General features: G+C 40.3%; 1 protein-coding gene across 2 annotated transcripts in view; it reads right to left on the bottom strand.

Moving 5' to 3' along the window:
- Positions 1 to 20962, bottom strand: part of DNMBP (dynamin binding protein) — a 96400-nt gene that overhangs the window by 58691 nt on the left and 16747 nt on the right. The window contains exons 1-3 of one of the 2 annotated variants that reach the window (XM_014865647.3): positions 14803 to 14940; positions 8203 to 8357; positions 6342 to 6464 (exon numbers count right to left, since the gene is read on the bottom strand). In XM_014865647.3, the coding sequence (XP_014721133.2) occupies positions 6342 to 6464; positions 8203 to 8347 (268 nt within the window). In that variant the 5' untranslated portion in view covers positions 8348 to 8357; positions 14803 to 14940. Of the gene's footprint in view, positions 1 to 6341; positions 6465 to 8202; positions 8358 to 14802; positions 14941 to 20962 lie in introns of those variants that run through there. The other variant, XM_070485399.1, reaches the window with a different exon arrangement.

The following is a 20962-nucleotide window of genomic DNA, read 5'->3' as shown; positions in this document are numbered from 1 at the left end:
TCTTCCTCACTTTATATGTGGGACACCACCACAGCATGGCTTGACACGCAGCATGTAGGTCTGCACTCAGGATCCGAACCCATGAACCTGGGCGGATGAACTTAACCACTACACCACCGGGCTGGCCCCTCAATAACTTTTAAGAGTTTAAAGGGATTCTAAGATCAAAAAGTTTAAGAAATGCTTCTATAAACAACGTTTTTCAAGTCTGTACCACTGGATTGGTTTATAAATGATAAAGAATATATTCATGACCACTATGGTCCTTTGAATAGATGGATCTAATTTCTCACACTAAATTTTATTCAATATCAAATATGGAACAAAGAAAGAAGTCTTCAGGAATGGGCTCTTTGTTGGAGGTACAGGGTGTGGGCAATAAGCTCTTCATTTATTTTCTCCAGAGGCCTTCTTGAACTATCCTTACCCTGAAAATACAACATAATCAAATCTTAAAAAGAATCTTCTAACAGTCAGCGCTTTTGCTTTTGAAAATAACCGATAGTTCCAATCCTGGTGTTTCAGCTTATCTTCACAAAATAGAAGCTGAATAGTTAGCATCTGTCTTACTGTTGAAGAAGCTGAGGTAAAGAAAGGATAGGGGCACACTGTTTCTGGAAAAAATGAAATTAAAATTCAGTCTTATAGGATTTGCCCCAGTTAAAAAATTACTCTACAGTTTTGTAATTGTTTTATAACAAACTCTTAATTATCTGACTACGAACTATGCATTTCGTGGATTATCAGTTTAAATCTTTTTTTTAACTTTTCTCTTACTCAACACCTAAGTCAACTTTCCCTTCAGGAGCAGAGATCAAGAAATGCGATGCACCTGGCCCACGTAAAATAAGACCAGGATAGCACAGTAATTAGCAAAATAATATGTCGCTTTATAGCATGCATATTTGAAAACTGGATTATTGGGGCCAGCCCAGTGGTGTAGTGGCTAAGTACAGCACTCTGTGCTCTGGCAGCCCTGGGTTTGCAGGTGTGGATCCAGGTGCACACCTAGCACTGCTGGTCAAGCCACAAAGCCACACTGTGGAGGCATCTCATATAAAACAGAGGGAGGCTGGCACAGATGTCAGCTCAGTGACAATCTTCCTCAAGCAAAAAGAGGAATATTGGCAACAGATGTTAGCTTGGGGCTAATCTTCCTCACCAAAAAAAACCCAACAACACCAAACTAGATTATCTTTCAGGGTCTCAACTTATATACTCTTGATGTTTAAAAGAAATTAAGCCTGCCCTACCTGACTTAGGGAAGTATAGATTCTGTCACGTCAAGTACCACTTCTCTTTTGTATTTTAAGAGTTTGGTACAATGCCTTTCCCATAGCAAGCACCCAGTGTCCATTTGCTAATGATGATGAGTCTTCAACTCCCACTCCCAAATTAATTAATTATATCCTCCCTCCCAAACTAGCTCCACACTGCTAACTTCCTTTTTTCCTCTAATTACTTCTTTCAAAATAGTTATCCCATTCATTACTTGCTCTTTGCTACCACCCTAGTCCAACTCCCATCATCTCAGTCCTTTAAACCCTGCCCCTGACACCATCTCTTCCAGTCTACCAAATGATTCACACCAAACTAGGAAGATAAATGTACCACTTTTATCATATCCCTCCCATGCTCAAACTTTTACCACAAGGCATGAGGTGTCGTTCTACTGCCAAAGGCTTCTTGTCTGAGAATCCTATTCCCATTACCTGAAATATATAGAAAATTTTGCTCTGGATACTTTCTAAAGAGGTTTAGTTACTAAGCTACCAAAAGGCTATTCTCATGTTCTCACCCCAATGCAACCTGGCATTCATATCCAGCCGTAAGGGCCCCCTGCGTCCAACCCCAGCTGTCCAATATGATCTCACCTATGAGACCATATTCCACACAAAGGGGCTTACACTGGCTCCTATACAAGCCTCTCCATCTGAAACCTTGGCATGCTTCTCTAAAAACCTTAGAAGCCCACATTCACCCTGGTCATCTGTAGCCTACTAAAGAAATGATCGCTTATATCACTAATTTTGACACTGATATTGTTATATACTAACTACACAGCACCTAACGTAAGACTCTGCACTTGGTGGTAGGCACTCGGTACATTTTCACTAATTTGATACTGTTTTGCTTAGATGTTCCTGAAAAATAGGGTCTTGGTCCTATATTTCTGTATTTCTTTAATTTATGATTCAATATCCATTGGTCAGAGCTTGAAGTCCTGAGACTTAGGAGTGACTTTTCCCCACTAGCTCTAAGGCCATTCCATCAGGGCCACAGAGGGAACTCAGCAGAGACATGGCTACTGTTCAGACACAATAGGCCTTTTAGTGAATACGAAGGATAAAAGCGTGCCATAACGCCCACTCTACTGGCTTTGAAATGAACTGGCTTTCTTAAAGCTGCAGAATTACAATATTTTCCTTGTTTTGCCGATTTCCACAAAACCCTTATAATGGGGCTTGTTTTTCTATCAATTTTCAGCCAGATGACTATGTTGATAAGCTTTATTACCTGGCAGACTGTCATTCTGCTGGTTATTTCTATATAATAAGGTGAATTTTTTAAAGATCACAAGTTAGACCCTGAAAAGCACTTCAGAGATAATTTTGGTTCACACCCTTATTTTATTGCCCTGTTACTGAGTGTTTTGCATGAGTCTCTCATTTTCATCATTCCCCTGGCATCCTAGGGGATTCCTTAGGAATGGAGGCTACCTACTGGTCATTTCCAGACTTCTGAGACAACAGTATGAGGAACTCCCAGAACAGAGTGACCAGATTTTGAGAAGAGAGAAATAGGAAGCGTGGGGACACTTAGGGTCAGCCCAAGCCTTCTGCTCACGCACAATTAATCCCTGCCGCCATGCTGCTTGTTTTTTCTGGTTGGACTTTTTTATTCAACAAGAAATGCATTAGCAATAAGATTTTAAGAACGAATGCAAGTCTTCTTAGAACTGAATATAAGGAGTCTGACTCTGCAGTATTAGGTCCTTCACTGCATCCTAATGACCAGGGGACTATGTGTGTTATGCAGACCGACTGCATATTGTTCTTAGGTTTCCATATGAGCCATGTTAGAACCTTAATCCTGATATCTCACACACGACATCACCAATTTATGACACAAGTGCTTTGACCGATAAATCTCATTTATCAATTTATTTTTCATTGGTCTTTTTTTGGGGCGGGGAGGTGGCCTAGAAACACAAGTTTACAGGCAAGGGATGTGCATTCTGTGTTAAATAAGGCAATTGTTAGTGACATTTCATAACTCCCATTAATTTTTTTCTTTCTTCATTCTGTCTTTTCCTTGTCATACTCTTGTTTTGGTTTTATCTTTTGCTTTTTTCTCTTTCTTTTTTTCCCTTTAATTTTTTCAGGACAGTCAGTGGCCCTGGCCACCTGAATTGATCCTTCTAAGAGATAACCTTGTGTCTGAGCTCAAACATAATTCAAAATACAGGGAACAGTCCAAAACAACTGGATAGCTTCAGGAAAAGGAGAAAGGGTGACACCTGCTGGAAGAACCACTGGTGGTTCCGATTCAGATGGAATCTCCCTGGAAAAACTTACATACACACGAAACTTCATGTAATTATCAGGAAACAAGGTGCCTGAAGCTCATGTATGCACTCCAGGAATCCCAGGTTAAGAATAATAAAAATAACTAGTCTTTACGGAGTGCTTACCTTGTACCAGATGCCTTAGATATATACCCTCATGTAATCCTCACAACTACCCTGAGGCAGGCATTATTATCCTCATTTCGTAGATAAGGAAACTGAGGCTGAGAGAACTTAAGTGACCAGCCCAAGTCACCACTATCGAGCGTGCAGTTAGATCTAAATCTAGGGCTGTCGGAATTTCCCTAAGCTACACTGCCTACTCTAACATAATTTTCTAATTAAAAATACACACTTTTCTCTTACTAATCACAATGATATTTCTGAAAGGTAAGTAAACAACAGTTAACTGAAGGCAGCACAGTAAGACAAAACAGATCTCAAACATTGACCCACATGCTCTTAAGGTTTCCAAACCCCCTCCTGACAAATATTAAACCACCCAAGTTTTATTTACACAGAACGGGAGAGGCTTCACCCCACACTGAAGGTACTAAGGAAAAATAAAGAAAGGACAAGGAACAGGGTTACCAGTGCTAGAGGACAGGGATAAAGGAAATGCAGCACTTGTGAGCTGAGACACTGATGTAACGGAAAAAAACAATTTCAGTCCAAGAAGCAGAAGCACCATTCCAAGCACCAGACTTGAAAATCTGGAAGCCTAGACTCGAGTCTTATAAACTATATGTGGCATAAAACAATACTTTCGTTTTTTAGTGATTCTGTTTCCAACTAGTACAATTAACACCTGTTAATGTGGACTGTCATGTATAGAAAACAAAAGGAATTAAAATCATGTCCGTGTCTCATGCTAAACTTCCCAGAAAAAGCCAAATTGCATAGGGACACCTAACTTCCCCACCCTCAGAGGCTTGTGGTTTCATGTCGGAAGACGTATGAGCTAAAAGAGACGTGAAAAGCATAGAAGGACAGAGAGCTGGATAGTCATTTTGTTTAATGGCAGTAGAGCGTCAGAGAAGAGAACAAGACAAAACCACTGATAATTAGAACATCTCTTTCTAGTCTCTTTTCCTATGTACGGCCCCTGCCCTGCATCCTCTTCCTTTGGGCTCCACTTTCATCTTTAAGCTTCTTAGATTTAACTGGTTAAAAGCTAGTCAAGATAAGATCTACAGATTCCAGGACCCAGCCTCACCTTGAGTCAGTCTTGGTACAAGTGACACGACTGAAAGGTCCACTAGCATCGAATCTCTTAGGTGGCCCTTGGATTTCTGACATGGATTTTAAATTTAAAGCAAGTTTAGAATACATTAGACCAGCCTTCCCAAGAAAGGGATACAGCAGAAAATCTCTTTTTTGCACCTAAGGCTTGACTATGCAGAAAAAGCTAATTCCAGAAGCCACATCTTCAAATTCCTCAAATGCTGTAGACACACTGCATATTTCCACAGAGTATATTCTTACACCCGCTATTGGCTCCAGGAACCAGGTATAGGAAAGGACAAGTCCCTGCCGTCCACATCCTCTGCACAGCACACTGGTGGAAGCCACTGTGCCCCGGCCCTTTCTCCACTCTCTCCGGGTGGCCTGACATGGACTACAGACCTCCAATGGGAGAGCTGGGCGTAGGGACAGATAAGGTTCCCTGCTGTAACATCTTGATCTAGTTCTGTCTGCCTTCCCAACACTGACTAACAAGGAGGTATACAGAACAGAGGCTGAGTGCAAAGTGAAGTGCAAGAAACTCACAAAATAGATTCTGAGGATTAAGGTCAAAATATTCCTTTCTTTTTGGGTTAGGGAAGTTTGCTAGGTTTTTCCCTCTCCCCTGCTCTGCTGTCTCTCTCTCTCATATGTGTACTTGGTTTAAGAAATTAAGCCTACCCTTTGAGTGCCATCATCAAAGGAGCACGAAATAATATTAACAACATGTCTAATAAGTTCTACCATTTTGCTGACTGCTGAGTCATCACAAAATTTAGACTGATCATAAGCCTCAGTTTGTGGAACACTACTGGTTTCTGTGCTTGTGCAGAAATGTATGGACTTAGTCAAGTAAACTTGTAGAAATGGTTTACAGTCCATCTTTTGAAGTTCGTATGTCTGTCAGAGGGCAAGAAGTGAGAGAGACCCAGAGTGTCGCTGAGATTTGGCTAGGGCCATCCATCTCAAACGGCTTCCTTTTAAACTGGGTCTGATGAACACTTTAACAATATCTAATGGTACAGTAGTAAAATAGAGCTGTTTCGCATCTGTCTCTTAACTTCCATGCCACAATTCCAGCTCTAATATTACACATTAATAAATAGTAATGTTGTTAGCAAAACCAAATCAGTTTTTATGGGAAAAAAAGATAAACAGAGTCTGAAGAGTGGCTCCAGCATGGGGCAGTGGAAAGAGAAGACAAGACATAGAATCAGGTGATACAAGTCCACATTCTGAGGCTAAAACTTATCTGCAGGTAATATTCTTTGAATCTCATTTTCATTATTTATAAAATGTGCTTAATAATACTCACTTGGCTGCCTCCAGGTCTGTTGAGGATCAAATGAGAACGTATTTGTGAGAAAATACTGTAGAATTCTAAAACGCTACTAAAATATAAGGCATTATGTTGTCAGCACTATCTTGGTAATGCTGAAGGCTCTCTAGAGGTTAGCCACTTACAAAAATTCAAAGAGATCTACCTGTCAAAATTGGCGGACTCCGCCAATCTTATTTTAAACAGTCTACTTTTGGATCATCAACATACCTCGATGAAGGGGAAGGCTGTTCAATTCTTGGGATGTAAATTCACAGATACAGACAAACAGCCTCTCTCCTTCTTTTAGACTGGGAATGGTCACGATTTCCACAAAACTGCTGGGAAACTGTCCTGAAAATAAAAGCAAACATTTCCAATGTTGAAATTTCTTTTTCTGTCTGTGCACCAGGACAAAAAACCTTTTTCCGAGCCCATTTCTAGACCCTGAATTGAAAACTCACTGAGTACATACTCAGGGTTAGAGAATCTATTGTAGAAAAAGGGCAGTGCACAAAATCAGATGCACAGAGAATGCAATTCAACCCAATAAGCATTTACTGGGTACTACTCTAGACAGGGCACACTGCAGGGGGAAAAGGAGTAAGACAGTCTCAGAGCTCAGAAATCTTAAAGTCTAGTTCAGACATAAAATCTAATTCCGACATAAGCAATAACTCAACTCTGAAATCAAGTGTCACAATATAGGTACACAAATTGCTATGGAAGTTCAGCAAAGACAGAGAATGGCTCAGGAAGAATGAAAAAGGTTGCTTTTGATTCTCAAGATGGGTAACGGTTTTATTAGGTAGTAGTAGACAGACAGGGTCTGCCAGTTGGAAAGCATAAGGAAGTTTGATCGATTCCACCTTCTAAATACCTCTCATACCTGTCCACTTATCTGCAGACCCACCACCTTGGTCCAAGCTATCAGCAACTCTCACCTGGATTACTGCAACAGCCTCCCATCCCGCCTTCCTGCCTTCAGTTTGGCCCCTTCCTATCAGTCTTCGATCCACAGCAGTGAGCTTTCTAAAATGCAAACCTGTTCGTGCTTAAAGCACCTTTATGGTTTTCCATTTCCTCAACTCCTTACCATGACATACTCTGTCCTCTGTGATCCAGCTTCTACTCGTCTCCCCAGCACTGTCTCCCCCTCCTCAACCATCCATGCCATACTGAACTTTTCTCCGTCCTTCCCTGTTCTTTTTCTCTCACTCCAGGGCCTTTGAGCAAGCCTATCTTCTTTGCTTTGCTAACTCCTACGTATCATTTTTTTTCTCAGCTGAGATATCATTTCTACTGGGAAATAATCTATTATTTCCCAAATGTGAGTTAAGTGTCAACAGAGTCTGTTCTAAGGATTGTATAACATACTCCAGCCCAGACTTACAGAAATACATCTAAGTTAAGGGTTGGATTTAACACAGGTACATAGTATGGGGGAAAAACTTCCACCCTCCACTAAGCTAACTAATGAAAAAACTGGTGGTAATGTATATTTTAAAGAATAGAAGGAAGGAAACCAGATGCACGGAAAGTGGGAAGCAGGTGCATCCAGGGCAGAGGGCAGCTTCAATAAATTTGGGCCGACCACGGATCCAGGAACGAGTGCACAGGATGTACTGCGCTCCCTTGAAAAATGAAAGGGTGGAAAATGCTAAAAGACAGCCAGAGAAAACAAGGTGGAGAGTGACTTATGTCCCATAAATCAGAGATAAAAACTGGTAGTGAAAAGCAATCGTAAACAACAGGGGTTCTGAAAAGAGGAGTAATGCATATTTTCAGAAGAGAAATAGCAGGGTTGATTACAAAGGATAAAGACCTGGGAATGGAAGGGAAGCACAAGAATAGAAAACCAGGCTGGGGGCAGCTGGTATCACACCATTTCAGCCTCTTGAAGGAACTAAGAAGAGAGATGGAATGGTAACAGACATTCTCTCCTCACTGACGGAGACCCCAGTCTGAGTACATATGGAAAATACAGAAGGCTTCTGAAGTTTGTTGACTTGGGCTTCCCACTCAACCTTTATTTTTAATATGGAAAGAAGGGAGGGTCCGTTATATACACGAGGAATTATGAGCCTCTCACCTGTCACATCCTCTTTCTTTCCTAGCAGCCAAAATTCATCCACCACCGCCAACACTTCAATAATGTCTCCCACAAAGAGCGGCAGCTCTTCTGACACGCTCGGGCAGAAGTCAAAGACGGCTCGGACCACCGAGCCAGCCTCCATGCTTTACAGCCTAGAAAGGAAGGTCAAAAGAAACAGGAAAGCACAAACAGTTAAGACGTTGTAATATAGGTCTATATCTTGAGAACAATAAAGCTTAAGATCCAAAGATACTTATAATCAAGTCAAGGCTAAGTGAATAAGAAGTTTGTACTTTACACTTAAAAAAAAAACTCAAAGTACTATTTCATTGATTTTTTTAAAAATAATAATTTCTTCATACATCTTTCATTTGATTCTCAAAGTCATTCCAGAACTGAAAAAAAAGGAAAAGTGACCTATACCTGTGAGTGATAGAAAAGATGCAAGTTGGGAAATGCAGACTTTTCAATATGCCTGCAGAGGGCAATAAGGATATTAACATTTTTAAAGAACCAGGCAACACGTTACTTTTAAAATATGGTATTTTAAAAGTAGGGATTTTAAATATGGCATTTCATTTATTCCCTACAACCACCTTAAAGATTAAGATACTGAGGCTCAGCAAGTTAGAAAACAACTTGTCCAAGATCACAGAGTTCACAGCAGCAGGGCCAGGATTCGACTGCGGGCATTCAGGCTCCTATGTCCTGAGACTGGGTGTGCAAAAAAGTGTAACTTGACCTGAAAAACAGCAGTAGGACCAGGCCCAATGGCTGAGATTTAAAACGTACTGGAAGGTAAAACTCCACAAAAAGCACAAGAAAAGGCTACGTAGATGGCGCCTCCAGACAAGATTTAGTATGCTATACCACATGAAGTACGTGGTTTCGGTTCAAAGAAGCCTATGGCCCTCCCTGGCAAGGTATCCTTGCGCTGCTGCAGTGTCTGTGCTGTCATAAGATGATGTGTCCGTTATCTTGACATGTGTGGCCAGGGAGCCTAAGCACGTGTTTGAGCAACAGAAAGGGAGGAAACGAATGGAGGGCATATGCCCACCTGTCAACCATCAGCCATGACGCGCTCCATTTCACCCTAGTCTTTTACAAGGAGCAGCTGAAGCTCTCCAGGCCCCGAGTCTATTCTTTATTTACCTCAAGGACTCGTTTGGTGTTGGTAGACATGAGGATCCTAACTTTCATCTCACACATGACCATAATCACATCAAAAAGCCCTAAGTGCCTAATTACAAAAAAGAGATAGTTAAAGCTCTGTCAAGTTTATAATCTAAGAAAACAATGATGTGGATAAACACATCAGGCATACAGTAAATAGTTCAGTATATTACTGTGGAGTACCTATAAGACTGCAATGAATCAGGTAACACAAACTTTACATACTTAATTTGTACTACTGACTAAAAGAAGCTGATCTTTATGTTACTGAACTTTTTTTCTATAATGAGATGACTTCAGTCCACAGTGGAAAAGAGGAGTGGCCAGTTATATTCCCTACATCCTCTGCCCTCTCTGACCACATATTTAAGTATTAAAAAGAACCTAACTGTAGGAATCACTACAATTAGGGCAGCACACTGTGCATACAACACTAGACTACTAAAGTCAGAGAGACTAGGGTTCGAATCCCAGCCCCACTGTTTATTAGCTATTTCACCTTGGATGTATTCCTTAAACTCTCTGGGCTTCAGTTTCCTTGTTCAGAACAATGGAGGTAATAATACTATCATATTGACCATCAAAAGGATGAGGATAATGATAAAAATAATGATAATGCCTAATATTTATTGAGCACTTACCATGTGCCATGCATTATACTATGCCCTTCCTTCATTGAGTCCTCACAACAACCCTATCGCACATTATTGTTCCTATTTTGCAGGTTAGGACACAGGCTCAGAGAGGTGATATAATCTGTCCAAGGTCACACAGTAAGTCAGAGATGGAATGGGAACCCAGATCTGTCTGTCTCCAAAGCCTTAACCAGACTGCTAATCGTGTGAAAGCACCTAGAACAGGGCTGCTACGGCAGGTGCTCAACAAATGTTTAGCAGCTCTTATAAAACATCATTCCCATAGCTACAAGCTCAAATCTGCGTCATCGATGCGGCATCACCAGAGAATGTGCTATTTCAAGTATATAAACACTACACAGCGTACCATTTCAACACGCCAAAACTTCATTAATTCTGACCATGTTTAAAAATAGACACATATATACCCGCCTGCCTCCTTCAGCAGAAGACACCGGACATGATTTACTCTTTGGCTGATGGACCCAAGTTCATTATTAAGATGACCCAGTGCTGTACCGTGTTGGAACACACAATATCACTACTATACACCTTTTAGGTCTTTCTCTTCTGACGTCAGCCTTCCCTCTGCTATCAGTTCATCTCTTCTGTCACCTTTTCTACCCTCTTTCTAGATTGTTGTTTAGAATCTGTGTTTATAATACACCACCAAAATTATTCAAAGTTCCCTGAGAAATAAAAAGGGAACAAGCCCTAAATGAGAGGCTAACAAAACTCTTCCGTGGTGGTAAAGTACAGCATAAGTGCTGGAGTTTTTCAACAGTTCTTTTTATGTGTTCTGAGGCCTCTTTCTTATTTTCTGGCCGTCTGCCAGAGGGCTGAAGTTGCCAGATGTCAGATTTCCGCAAAGGGGTGGTGTCATAAACATTTTCTTTTTCCTAAAACAAACAACATTTTGCAAATCTCTTAGCCATCTATACGTTATTAAAACAACTCCTCAAGGTTGGGCCAAGGTAGGATATTATTTTTCTTCATACACTACATTTTCTCAAATTCCATTTTACTATCAGACGCAATATAGGACTCATTATCTAAAATATCAAGTAAAGAATTACCAAAATCCCCCTAGGATGACTTAAGAGAGCCACCCTATTACTCTGAGGAGTGAGCTTTGTGATCTGAAGGAGTTAAACTTTCTCCCTGACAACGTTTTTGCTCTACCAGAAAATGACTCAGAAGCAGAGGAGGGTCTGACTCGGTAAGGCTTTCAGTGACTGACCTCCAGCCCTATTGGAATGAGTGTCATCGCTGAGGAATACACACCCTGCAAGGGTGCTGAAGTCAGAGTCTGGCTAAATTACAGGATTGACGTGTGAGCCCAGAAAGGAGATCTTAGAGGTCTCTGTTTTACATGGAATAGCATGAATTTCAGCCTAGTCTTCTCTGCTCTGTATACACTAGGAAAAGCAACTATTCTTGTTGCTGTCTGGGCCATTTTAGAGGCCTGGACATCTATTTTGAAACTTAATCATAAATGGCTTATATAAGCCATTCCACCAACTCCAGATGGAAGTCAAAAGAACTGCAGAGGAAACGAGAACACAGATGGGCCTGAGAGAAAGCAGAGGAACCACTGTCTATGCGGCACGACGTCAGGGACCTCGGGAAAGGGCTGTGAACACACCACCTTCAGCTCTTGCTGGTGAACGGCTGCGGTGCCACCCGTGAAGAGTCATTCTGCATTTGCGATACAAGGGTCATTAATCCTTCAAACCCTTTTGGAACTATAACCCTGCGAGGGAGGAGATTTTTGTCTGTTTTGTTTGCTGGTGTGGAGTAGCCCTCAGCACATAAAATGCTCTCACGTTTTTAGTGAGCAAATGAGTTCCTGAACTTTAGGAAAATACAGGAAATGGTTCATATCAAAATCTCTACTTCCACTTATCTAAAAGAAAATTAACCACCTCTGTTCCACAGTTTTACCTTCCAGCTTGTGTAACAGTGTCATATAAATCCAGATCAAACATTATCTCGGACTTCTTTGAACTCTACAACCCACAGTTCACTAAAAGCGACAGCTACGATTTGAAAATCCATCATGAACCAGACACTGAGCTAGCAGCTTGAATCATAGCGCACAGCAAGGTAGACAGCAAGGCTCTAGAACCAGGGTGCATGGGTTCAAACCCCAGCGCCACCGCCAAGCAACGTCTGTAAACGCTCGAGTGCACAAGCAGATAAGGCAGAACCAGAATTTAGGGCTGATGGACTCCAACACTCACGTTCTTTTTACCATAAACATCACTTCTCTTAAATCTCACTGGTTCTTCCTTCAAAATTTTCTAGACTTCCATTTTCCTCTTTGGTTCTCCAACATTTTATTACGAAAATTTTACCAAAAAGCAAAGCTGAAAGAATTTTCCATCCACCACCTACACGCCATCATTAACATCTTACTGCAGTGACTTGACCACATATCATCCATCTCTTTATCCATTTATCAATCCATGCTGATTTATTTATTTTTTAATCTCTGCAGCCTTTTTGTGGGGAGGAGGGTTGGCAGGAGCTTGGCCCTGAGCTAACATCTGTTGCCAATCTTCCTCGTTTTTTCTCCCCAAAGCCCAAGTACATAGTTGTATATCCTAGTTGCAAGTCCTCCTGCTTCTTGTATGTGGGATGCCACCATAGCATGGCTTGATGAGCTGTCTGTAGGTCTGCGCCCAGGATCTGAACTGGTGAACCCCCAGGCTGCTGAAGTGGAGCGCACGAACTTAACCACTATGCCACTGGGCTGGCCCCCATATTACTTTTTGATACACTGCAAATACTTATTGTTTATTTTATTTTTTATGCACTTCAAAATAAATGAGAGATATTTCCCCTAGTATTCTGGCATCTATACCTTAACTAGAGTTCATTATTTGTTTACAGTTCTTTCTTTTTCTGGAAGTACCATTTTCCTCTTTTCTTGGCCAAAGACACAATTCTTTTCTCTGTCAGCAAAACTGGTTAATCTTTTAAACTGTCGATTTTTACATATTACTCAGTTGCTTAAGAATCTACAAGGTCCTCCTATTTTCTATAAGTCATGCACATATTCACCAAATATTCATCAAATCTAATGGAGTCAATCAAATTCCCACGCAGGCTAAAACTTTGGCTCTACTGGGTAGGCTAACCATTGATGACCCTTTAACCCAATATTCTTTAAATATTTATTCTCTAATCCTGTTGGTGACTGACAGAAACATTAAATTTTCCTCTATTGTCCTAAGCAACTCTACCCTATGCCAAAGTATCTACCCTACTGAGGAAAAATAAAACCCTGCAGACAACCTGACCACTAATCTCAGGAGGAGATACTCAGGCTTAACTTTCAATGAGAGAGCGAGAGAGACTGAGTCTTAAATCTGCAGTGATTTTTTTTTTTTTTAGTGTTCCAAGAATATTTTAATTCTTTCTATGGGCTAACGCCCTTGGCAGCTACCTCTTAATCCAGTTTTACTTGAATGTTACTTGAACATTCAAGACGTGTGGGGGATAAGCTATTGTTTCTGCCCCCAAGATGTTTAGCTTAGCCCCCACCATCTCCCCAAAACATGTTCTGAGGACACTAACGAGCTCCAAAATAAGAGAGCTCCACGGTCCTTCTAAACTTGGGGAAGGCTACAGACGATATTTCCCTCTTAGAGGGTCACAAAAAACACTAATATATTAAAGACCAAGACAATCCAGCCAAGAACCCTTATAGTCCAACTTTTCGAAACTTGTCTGGCCACAGTACACTTTCTTCAAGTCAAACTTTAGTTTTCTTTTAACCTCATCTCAGCGCACTTATTCATAAATGGTCTTCAGTGCAGTCCTATCTGAGCAAAGTACTCCCTGCTCCCACAAAGCACTTGCTGTCCAGAATGTGTTCCTTGTTTACATGCTGTTTCTTTCACGCATGGTGGGTCCCCCTGTCTTTCCACATATTTAAAGACTCCCCACTCTCTGCTTCCTCCAAATGATGCCTCTCCTGCTCAAGCCCACCTCCACCTTTCATGTCTCAGCTTCTAGAGCCCTTGCTCTGATATCATCTTGTAGATTCTGAAACATCAGACTGAACATGCAAAAGTTACAGCCACAAGAGTGAATGTATTCATGAAAACAAACATTCAGAAATAAAATAACATTTTAAAATGTATATCACACAACCCAAGCATCCATCCACAGATGAATGGATAAACAGAACGTGGTATACACGTACACATGGAATATTATTCAACCTTAAAAAGGAAGGACATTCTGACACATGCTACAACACGGATGAACCTTGAGGAAATTATGCTAAGTCACAAAAAAACAAATACTGTGTGATTTCACTCAAATGATATATCAAGAACAGTCACATTTATAGAAACAGAAAGAAGAATGGTAGTTGCCAGGGGCTAAGGGGAGGGGGCGATGGGTACAGAGTTTCAGTTTGGGAAGATGAGGAAGTTCTGAAGATGGATGGTGGCGATGATTGCATAACAATGTGAATGTACTTAATGCCACACTTAAAAATGGTTAAAATGGTAAATTCTATGTTATATATATTTACCGCAATAAAAAAGATTTTTTCAAATGTGTGTCCTAAAATGTGAGAGAATGTGAAAGGCAGCCTGGGAAACTTTAGTAACTTCTAATAAGCAACATAACTACAAGTCTGGACATATTTTACTAAAAAATCTCCTGACCTCACACACTATAAACTTTTACAGCTTAATGAGTAGTTTGCAAGGCAGCCTTTTGAGAGAAGATCTGAACCTGGTACAGAGTGAGGACACTGGACAATCAGCACCTGCTGGTGTCTTCCATTTCTCCTCCTAGGTCTGTCTCCCATCCTTCTCCGCTCTACTCACAAGCACTGCGTCAAGGCGCTCTTGCCTCTGGCCTCCAGATGGGTTCAGCCAATGGGTGGCACCAGCAGGAGATCTGAAGGCAGAGCGGCAGTCAGGCTGGGGTATTTATTCCCCTGGCTCCTTCCCTCCTGGGCTGTGAGTTGGCTGTGCTGTTCTACTAAAGGGCACAGCTACTGTCAGAAGGTCCCCTTAAGACAGCTCATTCTCTTGATTCATGTAACCACCCACTTCCCCGCCCCTTCAGGCCTGTGGAGCTCTCCTGCTAGCCCTGGGGTACAGTACAATTCTTTGTTATTTTCCCTAAACCTGTCTACTCCATTCTAAGTAGGAGCTCCTCAAATTACCCAATTTGAGCGTGCCTTCTATATTCTGCTGGGCCCCTAATGGATACATGCCCAAAAGGATTTTTAGGATTTATGAGAACTATGCATGAAAAAAATGGGAACAGAGAATATAGAAAACTATAAAATTAGCTTCCTGAATCTACCATTCTAAATCCAGGTGAGAGATATGAACTAGAGAGATAAATTTTGAAGGCTTTAAAAAACATGTAGAAAAATATGGATGCCGGGATTCCCCTACCAAAAAATTAGCCCCACTTTTGATGGATTTGGTGCATAGGATCCAGACTCCAAATTCTTGTTTTGAAATTCTAAGCAATCTATTTTACTACTAAGAAAGTAGGACACAATGTGCAAGAGTTCTGGAAATATATTTTTTTCAAAAAGCACTTGGTGACACCTTCTACATTCCTCCTAATGTTTCCCAATTCATAGTATAAGTCTAAATTCTGGGGTCCCAGAAACAAAATTCCTGAAGGAGTTTCCTTAAGTTAAAGAGGACAGACTGCAGTTTCTCCTTTCTCACTTGCTCCTACGAAAGGGGAGCGCTGGACCAGCAGGTACATCTCTGCCTAGCTGAGAAGAGCTGGGGAAGTCCCCCCTTGTAGGGACTCTCCAGTACAGGTTCCTTCAAAGGAAAATGCTTTCATGAGCATCTGGAAATTTCCTTATGTTTTGAACTCTCCAGAAAACATTACCTTCTGGGAATGGGAATCCATTTAAAAAATCTGAACTCCTAGCAGTAAGAAGTAATACTTAATCTCAAAAGCAATTGCAAGGTTCTCTTATTCTTGACAATATAGGCTTAAAATAAGTCTCTTTCCTTTGTGTGGAAGGATAAGAGGTGTCAGAAATTGAAGTCTAAATCTGTTTCAGGAAGGAAATGGGAGAAGCTAGGAAAACAACATTTCCTCCTCTGGTTTATGTCACTGGAGTTCATTTTGGACAGAAAGTTAGCAGTCACCGCCAGGTGACCACTCAGAGAACTAGGAACGGATGAAGAGGAAAAGTAGAGCCCATCTTGATCACGGCGCCCCCATGAGGCCGAGCAGCACGGCCCGGGCCAATGTGTCCTCTTTCACCAGCGTCTTCGCGCGAACCACACCCCGCCCCCACCTCCCCGCCCACAGACGACAGCAGCACTGACTCACGATGGGTACTTTGGTTAAACAGGTTACGGAATGTTGGACTGGAAGAGAAAATGAAAAGCCTGTTCTGACTTGGGTGAGATGATCAGAGAAAGAAGGGTAGAAAAGGAAAGGAATCTGCTATCATAAACTGTCCTTCTTTCAAACGTTATCCCAAGTTGGAAGATAACAACCTCAGCAGATGGAGCAGGATGCTTATCAGAGTTTCAGCCAATGAAGGAAGGGCCCTTTAGTCCTTTTCGGGATTTAAACCAAAAAACTCTCATCTAACACACCCTAATACTTCTATAATTTTTTGTTTTACAAAAAACAGAATTTAAATTAAGTTAGTTTCAGGATTGACTCTTATGGTATAGCTGTCTTAACTAACTTAAGGATTCCACCTTCACCTCCCACCCCAACGTTAAGCTGATGTTTTCCTCCTTTTTAAGCTACTTTAAAAAAATGCTTATAAATCTCCACATCAATTTTGTCTTTTTGACAAAATTGCACTAGCGGAGGAAGGTCCCAAGATTAATATTTCAGGATTTACCAAGTTTGAGGAAATTTACATTAATTATACATTTTCAAATGGGTCAACCTAAGTGCTCCTTAAGTACTCTCTCGGGCTCACATTTCTTATATCATGCATCAATCTCAATTATGGGTGGAAGTTTAAGAATCACTGACTCATAAGTAAATACATCGGACATGTCTGAGCTAAGCAGCTTAGCGACACATTAAAATTAACAGCTCCACTACGCTGTGTTTGTAACAAATGCCCAGATAACACACACGATAGCAGTTGCTGAAGTGCAGATTAAGGGGAAACTATAAAATGAAATTTTAGGGTGAGGCTGCAGATAACAGGGAGCACAACAAACATGTGAAAACAGGCAGTTTTTAGGACAGTTTCCAGGATAGGCCAAAAACTTTATTAACCCAGTGTTCCATGCTATGAGGATAAATGTTACAGAATCTGAAAGGTAGGCGTCTTGTTTCTTTTCTTTATGTGTTTCAAGTACAAGCTAGTTTTTCTGCTAAAGAAGATTAAAAAAGGCAGGAGGAGTTTTTCTACCCTTCGGCCTATCTTTAATGTTCTTGATATTTTGGAAGAAAGACTTAAGAGAGGAATACAGGAAAAAACAAAGATTCTGAAGAAGAAAAATAGGGAGGAAAGAAATTGTGCAATTACAGTTAAAAGCAACTAAGACCATTCTCGGTAGGTGATGATCATTTTAAGAAGCACCAGCCTCCGCGCACCATGGAAAACAGGGACAAGCAGCTTTATACAAATAACAAAAACTAACGCTTGCCATTTATAGAAACTACAGTCACTAGACTTGAAAGGAAAATGCATATACGGAATCTTCTGGTAGTTTCCTTTCAAGACAAACCAGAGAGTTATGTCAAGACACAGCAAACCCACTGGACGGCTGATTCGCAAGATGGTGTTAATGAGAAGGACTTAATATCCTAAATTGGGATGTTCAAACCTAAAATTCAACAATGGAAAGGTTCGTCTGATTTAAAAGAGATCTCCGACAGAAGGAGGGCAAGAGTATGACGTGAAGAAAATAATGTATCTATATGGAAACCTGTAAATTGGAGCGAAACATGAATAGTAGCTGGGACGAGAGAAAGGGAGAAAGAAAACAGGTGGGACATTTATATTACAGACGGCCATGACAGAGAACAGAGATGATGTTTTAATAATAAGATTACAAAATTGCTACAGACACTAACAGCAGTATCTGGTGGTTGATGTAAGCTGGAATACTAATTTCCTAGCAAACAGCAAGTGCATGCAAGCACAAGCCAATTAATCAACTATGTCCTAAAGACGGCACAGAGTCTTGCTGGGCCATCTGAGCAGCTAGCACGTCTGATCATAGTGATTCCTGCAGAGAAGGGGGGAGGGCACAGTTCAGGACTCTGCTCCAGTTCTGCCTACTGCTTTGTTTTGCCTTTTTTTATTTTTAAATCACGAAGAGGTGTTGAATTTTACCAAATACTTTTTCTGCATCTACTGAGTTCATCATGTTTTTTCCTCTACTCTATTAATGTGGCAAATTACATATATTTTCAAATGTTAAATCAACCTTGCATTCCTGGGATAGGGTTTACTACTTCTTATAATGTACTATGCTCTGTATATAGTGCAAATTACGATTTGTTACTATTTTGTTGAAGATTTTACACCTATGTCCCCAAGGGATATTAGTCTGTAACCTTCTTTTCTTTAAAAGTCCTTATCAGATTTGCCTATAAGGGTTAGGCTAGCCACATAAAGAATTGGGAAGTGTTCCTTCCTTCTCTGTTTTCTGAAAAAATCTGTGTGAGATTAGTATTATTTCATTCTTAAATACTTGATGGGGGCTGGCCCGGTGGTGCAGTGGTTAAGTTCGCACATTCCACTTGTTGGTGGCCCAGGGTTCACTGGTTCGGATCCGGGGTGCAAACATGGCACTGCTTGGCAAAAAGCCACCTATAAAGTAGAGGAAGACGGGCATGGATGTTCGCTCAGGGCCAGGCTTCCTCAGCAAAAAGAGGATTGGCAGTAGTTAGCTCAGGGATAATCTTCCTCAAAAAAAAAAAATACTTGATAGAATTTATCAGCAAAATAATCTGCACCTGGAGAACTTCAAGGACAGGTTTTTAATAAAAAATTCAATACCTTTTATCAGATATAGGGCTATCCAAATTTTCCATTTCTTCTTGTCTCAGTTTTGGTAAGCTGTGTTTTTCAAGAAACTTGTCCATTTAATGCAAGCTGTCAAATTTGCTGACATAAAGGTATTAAAAATATTCCTTAACTCTTTAATATCTGTATGATCTATAAGGACATCGGAAATTTGTGTTTTCTCTCTTTTTTTTCTGAATCTTGCTAGGGGCTATCAATTTTGTTGATCTTTTCAACAAAAAGAACCAACTTTTGGCTTTGTTAAATGTCTCTATTGTTGCCTATTTTCTATTTCACTGATTTCTTCTTCCATGATCTTTGCTATTTTCCTCCTTTAACTTTAGGTTTAATTTGTTTTCCTTTTTCTCTCATTCCTATGAAAACTTAGATAACAGATTTTAAACCTTTCTTTTCTAATAAAAGCATCTAAAGCCATGAACTTCCCTCTAAACACTGCTTTAGCTGCCTCCCGCATATTCTGATATAATGCTTTCACTTCCATTCATTCCAACTAAAAATATTTTCTCATTTTCCATGAGTTCTTCTTTTAACTATGGATTATTTAGAAATGCGTTATTTACTTTCCAAATATTCCAAATAGCCAAAGATCTTTCTGTTATTAATTTCCAGTTTAATTCTGCTGTGGTCTGAAAACATACTCTGTATTAATTATTTTAAATGCATTGAGATGTTTTATGGCCCAGCATATAGTCTACCTTAGTGCACCTGAAAAGAATGTATATCCTTCAGTTGTTGAGACCAGCACTCTATAAATGTCAGTTAGGTTAAGGTGATTGATGGCATCATTCAGATCATATATATCCTTGCTGACTTTTTATCTACTTGCTCTATTAATACTGAGAAAGGGGTGTTAAATCACTAACTCTTATTGGGATTTTTTAATTTTTCTCTTTAATTCTGTCAGTTCTGCTTCAGGTATTTTGAAATTCCATTATTAGGTTAATGCACATGTAGAACTTTTCTGTCATCCTGATGAACTAACCCTTTTATCATAATAAAATATCCCTCTTGGGGGCCAGCCTGGTGGCGCAGTGGTTAAGTGAGCACATTCCACTTCAGCAGCCCGGGGTTCGCTGGTTCAGATCCCGGGTGCGGACATGGCACCACTTGGCAAGCCATGCTGTGGTAGGCGTCCCATGTATAAAGTAGAGGAAGATGGGCAGGGATGTTAGCTCAGGGCCAGTCTTCCTCAGCAAAAAGAGGAAGATTGGCAGCACCTGTTAGCTCAGGGCTAATCTTCCTCAAATAAATAAATAAATAAAATAATGTCCCTCTTTATCTCTGGCAATATTCTTTACCCTGAAGTCTACTTTCTCTGACATTAATATAGCCATGTCAGCTTTTTATGCTTACTGTGTACATGGTATATCTTTTTCTTTTTTCTTTTTTTTTTAAATTTCAACGTATCTATGCCTAATGTTTAAAATACATCTCTTTTTTTCCCCAGCTTTAGGGAGATATAATTGACATATAACATTGAGTAAGTTTAAGGTATACAATGTGATGATTTGGCATGTATATATTGTGAAATGATTACCACAATAAGGTTAGTTAAGACATCCATCATCTCACATAATTACAGTTTTTCGTTTGTTCATTTTGCTGTGAGAACATTTAAAATCTATTCTCTTAGCAGTTTTCAAGTATATAATACAATATTGTTGACTATAGTCACCTTGCTGTATTTTAGATCCCCAGGACTTACTCACTTTATAACTGGCAGTTTGTACTCTTTGACCAACATCACCCTATTTCCCCAGCCCCTGGCAACCACCATTCTGCTCTCTGTTCCTCCCAGTTTGGCTTTTTTTCAACTTCCACACATTAAGTGAGATCACACAGTGTCTGTCTTTCTCTGTCTGACGTTTCTAAAGTGCATCTCCTTTAGAAAGCTAATTAAGTCTGATCATGTAGACTTTGAATTAAA

The sequence above is a fragment of the Equus asinus genome, chromosome 2, assembly GCF_041296235.1.
Source record: "Equus asinus isolate D_3611 breed Donkey chromosome 2, EquAss-T2T_v2, whole genome shotgun sequence".
Classification (NCBI taxonomy): domain Eukaryota; kingdom Metazoa; phylum Chordata; class Mammalia; order Perissodactyla; family Equidae; genus Equus; species Equus asinus.
The sequence above is the reverse complement of the archived record's forward strand: the minus strand, read 5'-3'. Positions and strand labels throughout refer to the sequence as shown.